Raw genomic sequence first — 21,076 nt, forward strand, 5'->3', positions numbered from 1 at the left:
TCACGCAAAAGAAACTCAATGATTTTGACTTGTACTGTGAAACATAATGGGCTCTTTATGATTATTAAGATGCTGTGTTGCTTTAATTAGTATTAGTCATTCCAAATAAATTAATCAAATGTGTGTGTGTGTGTGTGTGTGTGTGTGTGTGTGTGTGTGTGTGTGTGTGTGTGTGTGTGTGTGTGTGTGTGTGTGTGGGTACCTGAAGTTCTTGATGTGGTCGTCTACTCCAGATAGAATCAGAGCGTTGTTCACTGCGTTTATAAACGTCACGGCTTGAGTTGAAGATCCCCAGTTCACATCTGAGGAGACGCAGAGCAGAGCAGAGTGAGCAGCACATCTGTACATCACTGTACATGCATGTTTTGCTTGTACAGAAAATGATTCTTGACTTAAGAATTTTGAGATATTTGGACGAGAAACACAACAAAAACTCTCAGTAAGAAAAGCTGTAGTTTTGCTTTATTTATTTATTATTTATTTATATTTCCGCATCACATCAGGGCATCTGCAGGTCCTAATATACATAATCTGCATTTTTACCTGGTTTCTTGACGGTGACGTAGATGTAGAGGAAGAACTCGATGCCGTATGTGAGCAGCGCGGCCCACCAGTTAATAACAAACATCACAGCACAGCAGAGCACGGCTCCAAACAGAGACAGCCACATGTTGTAGTATTTATACGCCGGCCTCCAGCCTGCACACACACACAGTTTACACACCTTAGTACAGTGGTATTTCTATAGAGCTGTTTACAATGTAGATTGTGACAAAGCAGCCTAACATACAGAATATGGAGAAAAGAGAATTAAAAGACTATTTATTGGAATGGAAATCTAAAGGTGTAAAGAGTTAAAGCACAATAACTTATGCACTTACAGCTGTACTTAGGTGCGTTTTTACAAAAAAATTATGAAAGTGCATTAAAAATGTATTTCTTTGTCCTTAAATGCCTTAAAATACCTAATAACTTAAAATGTCTTACATACATTGCAAATAGTTCTGTTAAACTGTTTTATAATTGTTATATTTGTGATTCTATAGTTGCAACAAAGTAAAACTATATTTATTGATCTGTTGTGGTGATTCTACAGTTGCTATGGCAACACAACAACTATAGTAACTGATCTGTTGTGGTGATTCTACAGTTGCTATGGCAACACAACAACTATAGTAACTGATCTGTTGTGGTGATTCTACAGTTGCTATGGCAACACAACAACTTTAGTAACTGATCTGTTGTGGTTCAACAGTTGCTATGGCAACACAACAACTATAGTAACTGATCTGTTGTGGTGATTCTACAGTTGCTATGGCAACACAACAACTACAGTAATTGATCTGTTGTGGTGATTCTACAGTTGCTATGGCAACACAACAACTATAGTAACTGATCTGTTGTGGTGATTCTACAGTTGCTATGGCAACACAACAACTATAGTAACTGATCTGTTGTGGTGATTCTACAGTTGCTATGGCAACACAACAACTTTAGTAACTGATCTGTTGTGGTTCTACAGTTGCTATGGCAACACAACAACTATAGTAATTGATCTGTTGTGGTGGTTCTACAGTTGCTATGGCAACACAACAACTATAGTAACTGATCTATTGTGGTGGTTCTACAGTTGCTATGGCAACACAACAACTATAGTAACTGATCTGTTGTGGTGATTCTACAGTTGCTATGGCAACACAACAACTTTAGTAACTGATCTGTTGTGGTGGTTCTACAGTTGCTATGGCAACACAACAACTATAGTAACTGATCTGTTGTGGTGATTCTACAGTTGCTATTGCAACACAACAACTATAGTAATTGATCTGTTGTGGTGGTTCTACAGTTGCTATGGCAACACAACAACTATAGTAACTGATCTGTTGTGGTGGTTCTACAGTTGCTATGGCAACACAACAAATATAGTAACTGATCTGTTGTGGTGGTTCTACAGTTGCTATGGCAACACAACAAACACAGTAATGATCTGTTGTGGTGATTACAGTTGCTATGGCAACACAACAACTATAGTAACTGATCTGTTGTGGTGGTTCTACAGTTGCTATGTCAACACAACAACTTTAGTATTTGATCTTTTATGGTGATTCTACAGTTGCTATGGTAACACAATTATAGTAATTTATATGCTGTGGTGATTCTACAGTTGCTATGGTAACACCAACCATAGTAACTGATCTGTTGTGGTGGTTCTACAGTTGCTATGGCAACACAGCAGCTATAGCAATTGTTATAGTAAAGTACATGTACTCGCAAACAGTACTTAAGTTCAGTATCCCAGTAATATTATTTTGTTAAATGACGCCACTCGTGTGTTTGTGTGCACCTGTACCATAAAGTGAGACAGACCTGGGGATTTGGCGTAGGAGGCGTGGAAGCAGGAGTAGTTGATGAGGGCGTACGAGGCCAGAAAGAAGTTGGAGATGATGGGGGCGATGGTGTTGAGCTGAGCTGAAACAGAACCAATCGCCGTTACACCATCAGCTCCATCACATTAATCACACAGTCACTATTATACTAATCACAGTTATATTCACCGATGAGGATGAAGGCTACGGCGATGATGAAGGTCAGGACGTATCCTCGGATCGGCTCGTTGTTTTTCCCGTGACCTTTGGCAAAGAACTTGAGCGCCTTGTAGATGTTGTCTTTGCACAGAGCCTGAAAGTACAAATTGATAATAAAATACTGATTATTATGCATGCAAAGAGTACAAATGCATGCAAATAAAAGAAAAAAAATCTTGTTGTGTTTCTATCGGTCCGATATAACTGTGGACGCACTATACCTACACCCACTTCTGTCTAAACAGCTTTCAAACGTTGATTTTGCATGATAAATGAACATATTAGTTTGGATGTGGCTGAAAACTCTGACCTGGAAGACTTTGGGCGCGCTCACTAGAGACGCCAGAGCTGAGGAGAGCGTAGCCGAAAACGTTCCTGCAGTGATGAGAGGTCCGAATCCAGACACCAGAGTCATTACCTGCACAAACACACACCAATAATATTCATAGACCCACACAAACTCACACACACACCAATGATATTCAACAACACACACTAATATATACAAACACACACCAGTGACATTCATAAACATGCTCAGACACACATACAGTACATATAAAACCTCAAAAGACCCTGCATGTCTGATTTCTCCCACCTGGAAGTTGTTCATGAGGCCGTAGTTACATTTGGTGGTCTGGCAGATGGAGAAATCATAGCCGAAATCACAGGCAGAGGAGAAGTTGCAGCTCGCACCGGCTTGAATGGTGTCGTTTCTGTTTCCCGTCGCATCTCGGACGACTGTGACCGCTGCGGAAAAACAGCAGTCGCTCTGTTAGAGTCTGTGTGAAGAGAAGTTTCTGCTGACTTCTAGTGTCATGATGTATTTACAACTGAAGTAGAACATTGAGAAGGGGCGCGGTTTTAGTTTTTAGCTCCGCCTTTTATCTTTCAGTCATGGCAAACTAATGGTTGGAGGGTGTGGCTATTAATAGATGTCTATTCGCATCTTTGCTTTGAGCTAACATGTAAATCACTCTCGATTGATACTTCATCAACGTCTGGTGTGAACGCACTATTAGAGTGGCTGACTGTAGTATTGGTAACCTAGCAACCAATAGTAAACAAGGCGAGCATTATGATGCACATGGGTGTAATGTTTGCTCCCACACAGTTTATTCTTTCATTCATTTTGTTTTCGGCTTATTAATCAGGGGTCGCCACAGTGGAATGAACCACCATCTTATCCAGCATATGTTTTTTGCAGCGGATGCTCTTCCAGCTGCAACCCATCACTGGGAAACACCCATACACACTCATTCACACTCATACACTACTGCCATTTAGTTGATCAGTTCCCCTATAGCGCATGTGTTTGGACTGTGGGGGAAACCGGAGCACCCGGAGGAAACCCACGCCAACATGGGGAGAAAATGCAAACTCCACAGAAAAACACCAACTGACCCAGCTAAGGCTCGAACTAGTGATATTCTTGCTGTGAGGCGATTGTGCTACCCACTGTGCCACCGTGACGCCTCCCCCACAGTTTATTGCGCTTCCATCTCCTGCTATTCCCATTGAGTGTGTGTGTTCAGGACTTACAGACGACCAGTGCGATGCCCAGGTAGGTGACCCCGGTGATGAAGATGGCCAGCAGAGTCCCTTTAGGCAGAGCTCCTTGAGGATCCTGGAGAACCAGAGACGGGAAGATGATGATTTAGCTGCAGTCATGTCAGATTATTACTGCATCACACACTCGCTCTCACCCTCAGATCTCCAGAGATGTTGGCTCCAGCCAGGATCCCAGTGGCCGCAGGGAAGAAGATGGCGAAAACAGAGAAGAAGGTCTCTCCGTCCCGGAAGTCCGGTATGAAGTTCTCCTTTGCAATGGATTCTGTTGTAGACAGAGATGACAGTGGCGTGACTTCTGATTCAGTTTGTGCTATAAAGTAATCGTTTGTATGAATATAGGGTCACACTTTATTTTGATGGTCTGTTTGTTGAATTTAAGTTACATTGCAACTAATTCTCCTTAGATTATCAGCAGTGGCACTGAAAAAGCATACTCATATTCGTGAGTAGTGAGTGGTGAGTATTACGTTGTATAAAGTTGATGAATTTACATGTAGTTTGTGTGTGTGTGTAAACGTAACATTCTGTAGTGCATGTAGTTATTGTCCAGCAGACACACAACATCATAAGACATTAATATTAGGTTAGATTTAGGCTGTGATGTCAAGCGACCAAAATTCAATGTCTAGCCAGCGTCTAAAGACAACGTTATTTTGATGTCTAATAACAACGTTAAATAACGTTAATATTTGGTCGATTTTAGGTTGTTAAAAAGTGACCAAAATCCAATGTCGAGCCAACATCTTAAACCAACGTCATATTGACGTCAATATTTATTCATTCAGGTATTAACCAAAATCCAACATCTGATAGACGTCATGGTGGTAACGTCCACACAACTTCAAGCTGTGACATCATTCGACGTTGATACTTGGTTGGTTTTTGGTTGGACGTTGACATTGGTCTGACATTGAGTTCTGATGTCAACCCGATTTTCATTTAAATTTAATTCACCTTTATTTGTACAGCGCTTTTACAATGTAAATTGTGTGAAAGCAGCTTTACGTAGAAGAGCATAGTAAATAGCAAACAATATGTAACGTCCCGACAACATTGGGGTACAACGTCAGTCTGACATCATGTTGATGTCTTGTGCTTGCTGGGTGTTTAAGGCCATTTCGTTTCCGTTACAGTAAACATCCGTCATCTTCTCATCAGCGCTCTAGAAGTGCCAAAAGTCAATACAGCTGAATAAAGCAGGTGGGAAGCACAGCATTTTAAAACTATTTATTACTAAAGTTCAGCGATATAATTAATAAACCTAAATGAGACGCTGAAAGTAACAGTGTTGCGGAAATTCCTGTTAAAATCAGCTTTATTTATATTGGGCATGCCATACAGCTGGGATCCGTTCTTCGTACCTCGCTTAAATGATCTAAGATGATTTGGCAGATCCTGGATCTTTTAATCTTGATAACTGATCTCTGGCTAATTTGGTTCTTCAAACAAGTTCGCGAATCAGATTAGAATGTCTGGATAAACTGATCTGAGATCTGTGTGTGTTGTGAAGGACAGATCTATCCATCCTCGAAATCATGATCAGCAATGCCATAATTGGCTGACGGCACATCAGCGTAATGACATCATCTGATTAATATTCAATTATCCATGTGAGCAAAATTACATCAAATTAGCAGTAAACGGTTTCTGAAATATGACACGCAATAACCTTCCACATTTGTTGTGAGCTGCTTTACACTTTCATTTGTCAAGACAAGTGTATTCATCATGTATTTCAATGCATATCAGTGTATTTAGTTCTACATTTAGAAAAGATTTTCTATATTATAGTAGCCGTTTTTTAATCGGTGTAAAGAATAACTGGCTGTTTACAAAAGCATTTTCATATTGGTAAAGGCGTCTGCAACTTTTGTGAAGCATCAAATCACCCTCATATTAACTGTCAAAACATGTTTATGACTGTATTAATGTATTATTGCTTTAAAAAAAAAGTCACATATTCTGCATTTCTATTATACACAATTTGTACTAAAGCGATCTAAAAAGTTCATATCAATAAGTTTTCTCTTTGCACCAGCAGGTGGCAGTCTTTGTACTTTCATTTCGATGGTGCAGATTGCATAAGTTTTATTAATATGTATAACTTTATTTATTGTATTAATGACTATAACTTTATATATATAGTTAAAAAATATGTACCATTTTCCCAAGTGTATATAACCACTACTGTAAGAAAATATCAGAATTCAGAACATACTTTCTGTATTATCTTTGCTTGAACTGACCCGATCTAATCCTGTTTATATGAATTGAACCTGCTCCCGATCAAGTTTGACCTAGCAGAACTGTTGCTATGACAACAACTCTCGGATTAGCTTTGAAGAACGAAATGATCCAGGATCGTGTCAAATCGTCAATATCCAAATCCAGCTAACTGAGTAATCCACGTACGAAGAACGGACCCCTGAAGTCAGAATTATTAGCCCCCTGAATTATTCGCCCCCCTGTTTATTTGTCCCCAATTTCTGTGTAATGCAGAGCAGATTTCTCCAACACATTTCTAATCATAATAGTGTTAGAAACTCATCTCTAATACCTGATTTATTTTCTTTTTGTCATGATGACAGTAAATAATATTTGTAACCACCATGGAGTGACACTGACAACAGAAGGTAGGATCCAAATACAGGTTTAAGTGTAGTCAGGCAAGCAATGGTCAATACAGGTGTAAACAGGTATATTGAGACAGTCCAGAATCATAGTCCTATAACAGGCGGGAGGTCGTAAGGCAGGCGGCAGACTAAGACAAAACAAGGCTAAGGTCAATAAACAGGACAACAAGACAAGGAGAACACGTTGTAGTGTTACTAGTACAGATAACACGACTCTGCAAACTGAAGGGGTGAATGTGTGGCTTAAATAGTGTGTGTTATCAGTCTTTTTCAATCCTCAGGTGGTTCGAGTGCAATCAGTCTAAATGAGGAAGCAGGTGTGTGGGCGAAGAGCATGTATGAAGTTGAAGTCCATTTACAAGCACATTTGTAGTTCTGTGAGTGAGAATGTTTTCCAGCGACCTCTGGTGGTTAGAGATCGCTGGTGAATGTGACAATATTAGACTAGATATTCTTCAAGACACTTCTATACAGCTTAAAGTCACATTTAAAGGCTTCACTAGGGTAATTAGGGTAATTAGGCAGGTTGGGGTAATTAGGCAAGTTATTGTATGATGATGGTTTGTTCTGGAGACTATCAAGAAAAAATAAAGCTTAAAAGGGGTAATAATATTGAGCTTAAAATGGTGTTTAAACAATTAAAAACTGCTTTTATTCTTGCTGAAATAAAACAAATCAGACTTTCTCCAGAAGAACAAATATTATCAGACATACTGTCAACATTTCCTGAATATGTTCAACACCATTTGGGAAATATTTACTAGAGGAAAAAAATTCAAAGGTGGCGAATAATTCTGACTTCAACTGAATATATCGAACAGGAAAAAACTAGAATTGTGGTATGAATGCTGTAATGTTTTATAGTTAAATAATGATTAAATAGTTGAGATTATTACTCTAATGAGATTATTTAGCTTACCCCATTGGCAGATTATTTAGCTTGTTTTAATGAAAAGCTGCTCGTTGAGTTGAGAAGTGTCTGTGTGTGGTTCCTCACCGTGATAGTTGAAGAAGCCTTTGGAGCGTTTGTCTTGTGTGGAGGGAATCACTGTTCCCACAAACACATTAGCAATGGCCACCAGCAGGATGACCAGCAGAGCCACCTGAGCCTGCGGAGAGATGAGTTACAGTGACTATAGATTATCATCACAGCCTGACTGTGAAAACTACACCTTTACTCACATTACACCAGCTTTCAGAAGAGGCAGCAGATAAATGAGCTTGTTTTTCTTTTTGGCGTAAGATTATTTCACTTACCCCATTGATATTTTGCTTATTTAAGGGGAAAAACTTACTTCATTTATACATATTTTTTTCTGGAAACAAGACAATATGTTTTGCTTGTCTAGAAAATGCTTCTTGATTGAAAAATGTCTGGATATTTGGACTAGAAACAAGAAGATTTTTTTTTTTCTGTGTATGCACATGCGCATGTAAATGCTTTTCACTATTTTGTTTCTAGCTCACGCCCGCGCCAGCTTACACTATCTGAATTGAATAAAGAATCAATTCTGAACGTTTGAGAATCGATTCAGAATAGCGAATTCGATTCAGTTTTCTCTCCCACTGCTACCGTCACACACTCAATCCCAGCATGCCTGTGTTTACCTTTGCCTCCCACTCCATCCCAGCCACAGTGATGCCCATCAGCAGCACCACCGTGATGCAGCCGATGATCCGGATATCATTTGTGGGATCCACGATGAGGGCGTTACTGTCCTAAATATAAGTACCAAGATGTTTTACACTGGCACAAATAATCTGATTAATCATTTCATGGTCAGATGGGAAATTGTTGCACATTAAAATGCACATTTGAGATCGTCAAACCCATTTTACTGTCTCTTTGGCCTTTGACACCCATTGACATTTTGCTTGATTATTTTATGTAGTTTATGTCCTGATGAGTTTTAGTCTTGTGTACAGCACTTGGGATCACTTTAGGTGATTTTAAAGTGCTTTATAGAAAAAGATTGATTGATTGATTGATTGATTGATTGATTGATTGATTGATTGATTGATTGATTGATTGATCAATTAACGAACCTATTTAACCATCAAAAGACAAAAGAAGAAAAGTTGTGAAATACAATGTACAGATGTGTATTGAACTTTATGTTATTATTTATTCATTCATTTTAAATTGTGTATAAGCGTGCCCAAAATGCTTTTCTTACATTGAGATTTTGTCTTGTTTTAGTTCAAATATCTACAAACTCTTAAATCAAGAAGCATTTTCTAGAAAAGAAAAAAAAAGTATTTTCACAAAGTCAAAATTAAACGAGTTTGTCCTTAAAACAGGTCAAATGATCTGCCAATGGGGTACGCAAAATAATATTGTCAAAACGAAAACTAGTTTGTTTTTCTTCCCCCATTGTCAGATTATTTTGCTTGTTTTGAGGGAAAACTCTCTTCATTTGGACTCATTATTTCTGAAAACAAGACATTTTTACTAGTCTAGAAAATTCTCCTTGATTTAAGAGTTTTAGATATTTGAACTTGAAACAAAACAGAAGTAAGAAAGGCATTTTTGCAGTGTAATGCATCCTTTAAAAATCAATACATACATCAACAATAACAATGTTCTATACACATGTCTGCATTGCATTTCACAACTTTCCAATGTGTTGTTTTGCCTTTTTATGGTTAAACAAGTTTGTTAATTGTTGGTCTGCTGGAATAAAAGACATCTAAACATTTCAACAGACCCCAAATGGCTTTGATAAATCCCAAATGTGTAATGTAATGTGTATTTATATAGTGCATTTATCGTGTACAACCATACACCCAAAGTACTTCACAATCATGAGGGGGGGGGGGGGGGGGGTCTCTCCACACCACCACCAGTGTGCAGCTCCACTTGGATGATGCTCCGGCAGACACAGGACAGCAGCACCATGCTTCACCACACACCAGCTATAGGTGGAGTGGAGAGACAGTGATGGAGACAATTCAGTGGATGGGGATGATTGGGAGGCCATGATTGTAAAGGCTAATTGAGGGACTTTGGCCAGGACACCGGATCTACACCCCTGCTCTTTCACCAGAAGTGCCATGGGGTTATTAATGACCACAGAGAGTCAGAACCTCAGTTTAACGTCTCATCCGAAAGACGGCGCCCACTGACAGTATAGAGTCTCCTTCACTACACTAGGGCAGTGGTTCTCAAACTGTGGTACGTGTACCACTTGGTACGCGGGCTTCCTTCTAGTGGTACGCGGAGGAATGAAATATGTCATGTACATGCTACATATATTTCAAAATTTATCAAAAATGATGTATATAATATGCCATATATGACATATAGCCTATATTTCTGAGGTAATCTGCCACGTTTTTTAACTGAGCAGAGTTGTAGCCGTTTTACTGAGCCAACAACGCTACTGTTTTTCAATACTGCTCATTTTGGTGGTACTTGGAGAGACAATTTTTTTCTGAGGTGGTACTTGATGAAAAAAGTTTGAGAACCACTGCACTAGGGCATTAGGACTCACGCAGACCACAGGTTGAGCGCCCCCTGCTGGCCTCACTAACACCACTTCCAACAGCAACCTTGTGTTCCCAAGTAGTCTCCCATCCAGGTACTGACCAAGCACAGGCCTGCTTAGCTTCAGTGAGGGACCAGTCTTGGGCTGCAGGGTGATGTGGCTGTGAAATGTGGATCTTTATGTGCAACATGTTCCCCTCTGACCAAATAGCACTAAGATTTTATTTTGTGCGTTCAGACGTTTGTACCTTGAGAAGCTCCACCACAGTTTCAGCGAATCCCACAACATACATGGCCACGGCCACAGCATTGGCGAAGGCGAAGATCAGACCAATGGAGCCGCCGAACTCCGGACCCAGACTGCGGGAGATGAGGTAATACGCTCCTCCTGCACCACAAACACACTCCTGTCAGCCCAGAATCAAGATAAGTTGAGCTTTAATGTCATTACATGTGTGGACATACAGTGGTGCTACATTAATAAACTCAATCATAAACATGAACAGGCGGCACGGTGGCTCAGGGGTTAGCACTGTGGCCTCACAACACGAAGGTCACTGGTTTGAGTCTCGGCTGGGTCAGTTGGTGTTTCTGTGTGGAGTTTGCATGTTCTCCCCGTGTTGGCGTGGGTTTCCTCCGGGTGCTCCGGTTTCCCCCACAGTCCAAACACATGCGCTATAGGGGAACTGATCAACTACACTGGTCGTATGAGGCACTCACCTGCATAAGGCACACTTATAATTTAGGCACAGTGTTGTTTTCTAGAGATATGGACTGATTATAAGAAAGTGTCTAGAGCATATGGAGAGAGAGAGAGAGAATAGTGTTTTCTACAGGTGGTTTGTCAAGCCCACTCAACTGCGTGAGGCCCACTCAGAAATGCACAGTGTTTGTAGAGATATGGAGAGTGGTTGTAGGAAAGTGTCTGGTGCATATGGAGAGAGAGAGTGTGTTTTTACAGGTGGTTTGTCAAGCTCACAGCTCTGCTAGAGTCTGATTTACAGTGTTTTACCTCCTCTCACCACTCCGTTAGTGCAGATCGCTGACATGGACAGACAGGTGACGCTGGTTACAACCATACTCAACAACACCACCACTATCCCCAAACCTGAAACACACACACACACACACACACGTTTGTTTTTGTGAAAAGTGGGTAGATTACATAGACTTCCATTCATTTTATACAGTCCAAACCGTATAATGTATTGCCCTCACCCCTAACCCCAACCATCACAGGAGTCAGTGTGCAGCTTTACTCTCTGATTAAACTCATCCTGTGGGATTTATAAGCATTTTGAGAAATGAGGACGTCACCAATGTCCCCATATTTTACCTCTTTTTTGTAATACCTGTGTCATACTCATGTCATTATACAGATTTGTGTCCTGATATGTCACAAAAACACACACACACACACACACACATTTATTATCATCATATCACAAATATATCACTTAAAGGGGCAGTTTAGAGCAGCACGGTGGCTCAGTGGTGTCGCTCTGTGGCCTCACAGCAAGAAGGTCACTAGTTTGAGTCCCGGCTGGGTCAGTTGGTGTTTCTGTGTGGAGTTTGCATGTTCTCCCTGTGTTGGTGTGGGTTTCCTCCGGGTGCTCCGGTTTCCCCCACAGTCCAAACACATGCGCTATTGACCTTATTCGTCAATGTGGAAGTGTGCACGTTATGCAATTGTTCTTTCAATACTATGGAATCAATCTAGGGCCATATATAGTTATAAAATAGGAGAAAGTTTTGTCGCATATGCCTTAATTCTATAGAGTCAATATAGGGCCATATATGCTTGCAAAATAAAAGAAAGTTTTGCAAACAAAAAAATAAAGTATTGAGCAAAAATGAATAAATAAATGCAAATCTCCAGAAATCGCTAAGCGAAAATTAAGTTTTAAGAAATAAAATTTAATTTGCAAACTAAAAAGAACTGCAAATAATAATCAAGCAGTGCAAACATATTTGCAATTAAAATATATATATATATATATATATATATATATATATATATATATGTACCTTTGCAAAACATTTTTTATTGCCTTTACAAAACTTGTCCAGTCAATTGCAAAGCTCAATTTGATTTACCTTTCAGTCAATCGTGAGTTTGTGATGCTGTTTTCAATTTGCACTTTTCTGTGGGTTTCACATTGTGGCCCTGATTTGACATGGGGGCAGATTCAATAGAACTTGGGGTTTACGACAGGCTTGGGCCTGCCTCCATTTAAGGGACGTCATCACCTGGAGACACAGCATCACCGAGGTGCTCTTACAGCCCAGTAGGTCCGGGCCTGCTGTAAACGCCCAAGTTGTATCGTTTTTATATATAGTTGTTTTACTATTTGAAATATTTGAGTTCTTTTGCACTGCTTGATTTTTATTTGCATTTTATATATTTTTTTGTTTGCAAATTTAATTTTTATTTCTCAATTTTATTTTTGCCTTGAAATTTTTGGAGATTTGCATTTATTTATTTTTGCTCAATTATTTTTTATTTGCAAAACTGTCTTTTATATTGCAAGTGTATATATACGGCACTAGATTTACTCCAGAAAGTTCCCTTGACTCTGCTTGCTTGTCAAATCAGGGCCACAAAGTGAAACGCGCAGAAGCGTGAAGTGCGAAGAGAAAACCGCATCACAAACTCACAGTTGACTGAAAAGCAAATCAAAATGAGCACCACAATCCACTGGGCGGGTTTTGTAAAGTGAATGCTGTAAAATGTTTTGCAAATATAAACAGTTTTCTAAAATTAGATTTGTCTATATTCAGACATTTTCCTCACTCTGATAGTCAAACCTGTGCAGAATGAAGCGCTCAGCACATTAACACTCCAGCTGCACACTTCAGAGAGAGAGTGTGTGTGTGTGTGTGTGTGTGTGTGTGTGTGTGTGTGTGTGTGTGTGTGTGTTTGCTCAGCGCTATAATGAGGAATAAAAGCCTGCAGTCACTCACAGCTCATAAAGTACAGTGAGTTTCTGATGAGCTGTAATGCGCTGGAGGTGTCGGACTGAAACTCAACTTCTCTGAAGCTCGGAGACTTTCACAGAAACATAAACGTCTGAAGAACTATTAGATACGCTCCATTAACACCAGCAGTGACCTTCAGTGATCTGACCAAACACACACACACACACACACACACACACACGTCTAATTATCAACCAGGTGTGCACTTACATTATGCAAAGTTAACACAAGGATCAACTGTCTTTTGGCATGGTGGCTCAGTGGTTAGCACTGTGGCCTCACAGCAAGAAGGTCGCTGGTTTGAGTCTCGGCTGGGTCACTTGGTGTTGCTGTGTGGAGTTTGCATGTTCTCCTCGTGTTGGCGTGGGTTTCCTCGGGGTGCTCCGGTTTCCCCCACAGTCCAAACACATGCGCTATAGGGGAACTGATCAACTACACTGGCCGTAGTGTATGAGTTTGTGTGTGTGAATGAGTGTGTATGGGTGTTTCCCAATACTGGGTTGCAGCTAGAAGGGCATCCACTGTGTAAAACATATGCTGGAATAGTTGGCGGTTCATTCTACTGTGGCGAACTCTGATAAATAAGGGACTAAGGCCAGGGAAAATGAATGATCTTTGAATGATGTACTGTGGTTTTGGGAAGACTGGTTGAGAATCGCACATTTTTTTCTGAGTGAACTGTCCCTTAAACCAAGAAGTCTCCAGTCGTCTGAAAGACCCATTCTGAGTTAAGACGTTCCTGTATTGGCTTTAATTAAATACTCTTTAACATTCATGGAAAAAGATTCTTTAAATGTCCTTTAAAGAGCGTCTCACTGAAAAGGTCACTCTGACAACTGTTGCAAGAGGGGCTACAATTTTGAGGTGTGTGTGTGTGTGTGTGTGTGTGTGTGTGTGTGTGTGTGTGTGTGTGTGTGTGTGTGTGTGTGTGTTTGCGTGTATGTGAGTGTGTGTAGAGTTTTCCATGCTAAATGTTAATGAGCAGCTGTGAGTGTGTGTGTGTGTGTGTGTGTGTGTGTGTGTGTGTGTGCGTGTGTGCGTTCGTGCGTGCGTGTGTGCGTGTGTGTGTGTGTGTGTGTGTGTGTGTGTGTGTGTGTGTGTTTTGTGAAGGTCAGGGTGAGAAACTCCTCACCGATTCCTGCTTGTCCGAACACCCAGGAGAGCCGAATGAAGAGCATCACACCCCAGATATTCAGCATGCAGCGCACCTGCAGACACACACACACACACACACACACACACACATGCTCAGACTAACACCCGTTTATTTCAATAACACATCATCGTCATAAAGCCGCGGGGTATTTCATATCTCTTTCTGAGAGGTTTTCTCTTGTTTCCAGTCCAAATATCTACAGATTCTGCAATCAAGAAACATTTTCTAGACAATTAAAACATATAGTCTTGATTTCAGAAATAATGAGTGAAAATAAAGAGAGTTTTTCCTTAAAACAAGCTAAATAATCTGACAATGTGGTCAGCGAAATAGTCTTAACTCAAAAGGAAAGACAGAATTATTTCCCTTCCCTTATTGGCTCATTATTTTGCTTGTTTTAAGGAAAAACTCCAGATTTTCCATTTGACACATGATTATTTTCCTTACCTATTGATATTTTACCTGCTTTAAGGAACAAACATTAACTCCTAAAACAAGACAATATGTTGTGCTTGTCTATAAAATTCCCTTTTGATTTAAGTATCTGTAGATATTTGGACTAGAAACAAGACTAAAACTCTGAGTAAGAGAAGCTTCATTAGCCGTGTGCAGCAGCTGAACCTGGCCGGCTTTATTCTAAGACTGAAGGCTTTATTCTGCACTAGCAACTCTCTGGATGCACATTATCCTGATTATTACACAGCGTTGATTCAAACATGGTCTAACCGAGCATTTTAAACAATTATACTTTAATTAATCCGTCCCACTCTGGCGCCACTGACTCTTATACTCGCCCTCCTCATAGACCCCAAGCTTTCCTCATAACCCGGGCCAGACTTAATCTGCGGAAGTTTTTTTGCTATTTCTGTGAGGAATTTTGTTAAAAATCTGCTGAATTATGTTGGGAGTATTATAACTAAAACCTTAATATGTAAAATAAAAAGTAATACCTTTTAACTTTTATTTAATGTTTAAATTGCAAATATAATTAGATCCAGTTTATTTGGTAAACAAAGCAAGTTTCATATAATACATCTACTAAATGTCAGAAAATATGACTTTACAAACTGCATTGTACAGAAATCAGATGAACATTTTCATATTAGTCAATAATTTTACTGTAATTAATTAAAAACTGAATAAGTATAGATTTACACACATTTACTCAAGTAAACAAACAGAATTAATGATGGGCTAAACATCTGCAGAATTCTGCGCTCGCATATTCAGTGTGGGTCTACTCATAACTTACACACGCCATAAACACTGCATTATTCATTTATTACTTACACAATTAAAATAAATAAATAAATCTGCACAAATAAAATTCATCGTTGCACTAATTCATCTTGAACTGCACAAGTACATTTGTAATTTTGTTCATATTTGTTCCGATTTCTAATAGCAGCCTGTACATATCAGTTGAAGACAGAATTATTCACCCCCTTTTTATTTTTCCCCAGGTTCTGTGTAACGGAGAGCAGATTAATGCAACACATTTCTGATCATAATAGTATTAATAACTCATCTCTAATAACTGATTTATTTTATCTTTGTCATGATGACAGTTAATAATATTAGACTAGATATTCTTCAAGACACTTCTATACAGCTTAAAGAGACATGTAAAGGCTTCACTACCCTAGTAGTAATTAGGCAGGTTAGCGTCATTAGTAGGGGTGTCAAAACTAATTGTTTATTTGGTGCACCACGATAAATAAAACCGCTTAAATAAAATGCTCCTACTACATAAAAGGTAGATAATTATGCACAGTTCAGCTGTGAGTTTGTTGGACAGTCTTTCACTGACACTATAGGGACACAGCACACGAGACGCTATTACACTACTAGAGAAATGCTGTAAAACTCCATCTCTCTCTCTCTCTCTCTCTATCTCTCTCTATCTCTCTCTCTCTATCTCTCTCTCTCTCTCTCTCTCTCTTTCTCTCTCTCTCTCTCTCTCTCTCTCTCTCTCTCACTCTCTCTCTCACTCTGGACATGTGACCCGCTGGGGTGTTTGTCGGGTGACTTTTCCTCTCCTCTCGGCTGTTAAAGCGATACTTGTGGATCCAGACACGAGCGTGCCTGAGGTGCGAGTGTTCTCCACTGTGTCTGTTATGGATTACCTGTGATAACCCCCTTTGCCCCCCCCCGTAGCATCGGGCCTGACCAGTACTGACCTGGATTTTGAACTCTCTTATCGCGCTCCCAAGTGTCTCCTATCTAATCTTGATACAGGATTTTGGAACTGTTCTATATTTTTCACATTTTCAATCAAACAACAAGCCTTATTCTAGCTTCAAATCTTCCTGTGTCATTCGATAATGAATCCAACAGAAACTATTTTCTTTAAAACATAACTCTAATTTATCAATAATCATCTTCAACATTCAAAAGACGTATATAATAATCCTAGTTTGCTAGATATATGTTTTTCTCTGTTTCTATTTTTTCTATTTTTCAGTTTTTTTTATTTTTGTAATAAATAATTAATTAGTTTCTTACCTGAGTCTTGGCTCTTTTTAGGCCACAAAGTCCTTCACTCTCCAGTGCTCCTCAGCTTGGTTTTACCTCACTAAATTCCCAAATCTCCTTTTAAAACGAAGACTGTTGAGGATTTTTCAGTTTCGGCGCCTTTTCCAATCCGTGGAACACTGCAGAGATATTGGACTCCTGGCTGGCTCGCCAATTTGTCAGAATCAAAAATTATTCCAAGACTCGTGAAGATTCATTATGAAAGATGTAATGTTCTTGCAGTAAGGGAACAATACAGAAGGAACACAAGAGCTTCCATTCTGGTTGCTCAAAGGGCAGTCCTTCAAGTCCAGTTTACAGGCATACAAACAGATGATGAAGCATTGTCTTTAATCACTGGGCTAAACAGTGTGTTTGGTAGAATCCTATTGATCATATAGTCAAATCATTGTCAGCACATCATTCCAACCATTTAACTGATTGAAAACTGCAGTTGAGCATGTGATTATATCAAGACGCACACACATTTAACTTTGGGTTCCTTTAAAAGTATACATAATTAAAAAGAATATAAATAGAATATATGGAAATGCATAAAATTAATTTATCTAACATAAATATTAATATATTTATAGATTATAATTTATAAAATAATTATTGTGTTGCGAAGAGAAAAACTCTTCGTCAATGCACTGAGAAGTCGAATTGAACCAAATCAATGGCATGATAATCGTTACTGAAGCGAACTGTGAGACCAGTGTAGGTTCACACCCCTAGTAATCAGGCAAGTTATTGTATGATGATGGTTTGTTCTGTAGACTATCGAAACAAAAATATAGCTTAAAGAAGCTAATAATATTGTACTTAAAATGGTGTTTAAACAATTAAAAGCTGCTTTTCTTCTAGCCGAAATAAAACAAATAAGACTTTCTCCAGAAGGAAAAATATTATCAGAGATACTGTGAACATTTCCTCTGTTACAGAAGAAACATCATTTGGGAAATATTTAAAAAAGAAAAAGAAATGTAAAATTCTGACTTCTTTTGTATTCAACCTGTTTATAATGTTGATAGTATATCCATCTGTAAATATCACCATAGTATTTCTATAACTCCTGGTTAGACCCTAACTGCATTTCTTTGTCTTGTACTTGTACATGTGTAATGTACAATCTAATCTAATAATCTAATCAATTACATTTTTTAACCCAACTGTTGGGGATGTCCAATATTTGACCCAGCGTTGGGTAATGACAGCCCAGTGTTCAGAGGCAAGATGCTGCCAAAAAACCAAGAGCAGTGGAGAGACAGAAAAGGATATATAGTAACATTCAAAAAGTGCTGAGTTGATGTAACCCAAATATAGACATAGCCAATGTTCAATTCCATTTAAATGACACTTTTTAACCCAACTCCAGGATCTGGCCATATTTGACTCAGCATTGAGTATAAAGGTCCCTCGAGATGACTTGAAATGTGCATTTTGAAATTATCTAAAAACATGAAGATGGGACATTAATAACTCCTCCCCCTTTTTAAAAATCAGCCAATAGCATCTGCCAGTAAGAGTAGTTGAAGCAGGTCAAATAAACAGCCAATTAGAAGAAGAAGGTGGGGCATGTCAGACACTAGAGAGCATTTGATTGGTCAGAAGATTTGATGAGAAACTGAAGTATGATGTGGCAGCAAAAGAAATCCTCAATCTATTTAGGCGAAAGGGACAAACCACAGACTGTAGATGTTTATATCAGGTTTATATCTGCTACATGTGTCAGTGTTTTAGAGGCGCAAGATTATAGATAAAGCTACCATACTGAAACTAACATCTAAAATACTTTAGACCTTTAAATCAATCTAGCATTTTTAGCGTGATGACTGACCAATCAGAGATCAATCAAGTGTTGCACAGAGCCGTGTAGTGATGATGAATAACTCACCAGAACTCCTTTGATCCAGCCAAATTTGACCACACCCCCAGTGTCCTTCTCCTCCAATGGGGTGACGGACTCCACATCGCCCAGCGTGGAGCTGTCCACTCCCTCACTGTCCTCCACCGGACTGGGAAGGTTAAGGCCTCCATTCTGATGACAAATGAAACCATTATGGGTGAGTCACATGCTAGACTTTATGCACAAATATCTAGGCATTTTACTAAATACTGCAGTGTTTATTATAGTAGGTACCCCAATTAATCCATTGTGGTGATTCTACAGTTTCGATGGTATTACAAAAACTTTAGTAACTGATCTGTTGTGGTGAATCTACAGTTGCTATGGTAACAGCTGTCGAAATTGATGTGTTGTGGTGATCCTATAGTTGCTATGGTAACACAAGAATTGTAATTGTTTTGTTGTGGTGATTCTGTAGTTGCTATGGTAACTCAAGAACTGTAGTAACTGATCTGTTGTGATGATTTTATAGTTGCCATGGTAACACAAAAACTGTAGAAATTGATCTATTGTGGGGATTCTACTGTTGCTATGGTAACACAACTATAGTAACTGATTTGTTGTGACAATTCTACAGTTTCTATGGTAACAAGAATTGTAGTAATTGATATTTTGTGGTGATTGTATAGTTGCTATGGTAACACAAGAACTGTAGAAATTCATCTATTGTGGGGATTCTACAGTTGCTATGGTAACACAACTATAGTAATTGATCTGTTGTGATGATTCTTCAGTTGCTATGTTAATAAGAATTGTAGTAATTGATCTGTTGTGATGATTATATAGTTCCTATGGTAACACAAGAACTATAGTAATTGATCTGTTGTGGTGATTCTACAGTTGCTATGGTAACAACTATAGTAATTGATCCATTGTGGTGATTCTATAGTTGCTATGGTAACACAAAAACTATAGTAATTGATCTGTTGTAGTGATTCTATAGTTGCTATAACACAACAACACAACAACTACAGTAATATAAACAAATGACCCAGTACTGTAGTTTTCTACAACTAGGTTATATTATTCTACAATACATAGTTGCTCATTAAATTGTGTTTTATTGAAGTCTACCTCTATCTCAACCCTAAACCCAACCCTCACAGTCATGTTAAAATATTAATTATTGTACAGTGTCACAAAAATGATGCTGTATTGGTGTGAGTATCCTCAGCTGTATCCCTTCTAGACTTTTCCTTGGAAATGCTCTGCAGAATAAGTTTCTCGAGTCGGGCGTCAGAACTGCGTGAATGGGTGCTTTCTGGATCAGCGCAAACTTTTTAGCCCTTGTTTGCATTAATTACTGTGTTTATGGCCAGCAGATCAATACACTCGCCGCAGGAGATCGTTACTCATAAACCGAGTGCTTTCTCATTAGTCTGGCTATTGATCTGCGGGTGCTGTTAGCTTCAGATCTGCTCCACAAACTGCTGTCGTCTGTACACCCGCAATTATGATTGAGTTATGTTAAAGGAGACCTATTCTGCCCCTTTTTAGTGTAGTGTCTAGGGTGTGTGTGTGTGTGTGTTTGTTTGAGCTGAGAACAGCACACAGATGATGTTCTCCAGCTCTCTGAAACTGACCCTTTCAGGCTTTGGTCCTAATTGTGGTGTTTTGGTGACTGTCGCTTTAAATGCAAATGAGATTGTGCTCTTTTAAGAAGAGGGCGGAGCTACAGATGGCTGTCCGTCACCATGATGTCAGTCTCTGTCGCTCCTGTCTCTGTTCATCTAGAACTGCACATCTATAATCCTCTTAGTCTATGCTGACATCATCTTCAGCAGCTCAAACACTCTAATGGCTAATGGACAGACGGCTGCTTCTCACTCAGGCCTGCTGGACATGCTAATGAGATGGAGAGATGATGGGCACTAGTGGGCGGGGCTTGATGCCACGTACAAAGGGAGAATGACAATCAAAGTGTTTCATTCATCAAGTCTGATTATAATAAACACAATTAACTCATGTTGAGCATTAGAGGCTGCTGGAGATACTCACACACTGCTCACACACACACACACACACACACACACACACACACTACTGGGTTTAAACTGTGCATAGGAGTCTTTTTTTTCTTTTAAAATAACATATCTGTTATGGTGAATGGATTTAAGCTAATTATTGTAAGTTCTAAAGATTTTTCCTTAACATTCCCATTAGGTTATATAACTATATTTATTTTCCCAGTACTGGGTTGCAGCTGGAAGGGCATCCGCTGCGTAAAACATGTGCTGGAGT

The 21,076-nt window shown here is 39.2% G+C and overlaps 1 protein-coding gene and 1 long non-coding RNA gene across 2 annotated transcripts in view; one reads left to right on the plus strand and one right to left on the minus strand.

Moving 5' to 3' along the window:
- Positions 1 to 21,076, minus strand: part of slc12a1 (solute carrier family 12 member 1) — a 34,865-nt gene that overhangs the window by 11,051 nt on the left and 2,738 nt on the right. The window contains exons 2-15 of the mRNA XM_087292798.1: positions 18,824 to 18,967; positions 14,389 to 14,464; positions 11,290 to 11,385; positions 10,526 to 10,665; positions 8,399 to 8,509; positions 7,788 to 7,899; positions 4,292 to 4,419; positions 4,128 to 4,212; positions 3,184 to 3,335; positions 2,896 to 3,003; positions 2,556 to 2,679; positions 2,368 to 2,469; positions 544 to 699; positions 203 to 302 (exon numbers count right to left, since the gene is read on the minus strand). Of these exons, the coding sequence (XP_087148924.1) occupies positions 203 to 302; positions 544 to 699; positions 2,368 to 2,469; positions 2,556 to 2,679; positions 2,896 to 3,003; positions 3,184 to 3,335; positions 4,128 to 4,212; positions 4,292 to 4,419; positions 7,788 to 7,899; positions 8,399 to 8,509; positions 10,526 to 10,665; positions 11,290 to 11,385; positions 14,389 to 14,464; positions 18,824 to 18,967 (1,634 nt within the window). The remainder of the gene's footprint in view (positions 1 to 202; positions 303 to 543; positions 700 to 2,367; positions 2,470 to 2,555; positions 2,680 to 2,895; positions 3,004 to 3,183; positions 3,336 to 4,127; positions 4,213 to 4,291; positions 4,420 to 7,787; positions 7,900 to 8,398; positions 8,510 to 10,525; positions 10,666 to 11,289; positions 11,386 to 14,388; positions 14,465 to 18,823; positions 18,968 to 21,076) is intronic.
- On the plus strand, positions 3,725 to 7,528 carry LOC147832699 (uncharacterized). Its single transcript, XR_015514673.1, has 3 exons — positions 3,725 to 5,507; positions 6,602 to 6,757; positions 7,234 to 7,528. It is a non-coding gene; the product is annotated as an uncharacterized LOC147832699 (long non-coding RNA).

The sequence above is a fragment of the Danio rerio genome, chromosome 18 (assembly GCF_052040795.2).
Source record: "Danio rerio strain M-AB ecotype USA chromosome 18, GRCz13ab, whole genome shotgun sequence".
In the NCBI taxonomy this organism is placed as follows: domain Eukaryota; kingdom Metazoa; phylum Chordata; class Actinopteri; order Cypriniformes; family Danionidae; genus Danio; species Danio rerio.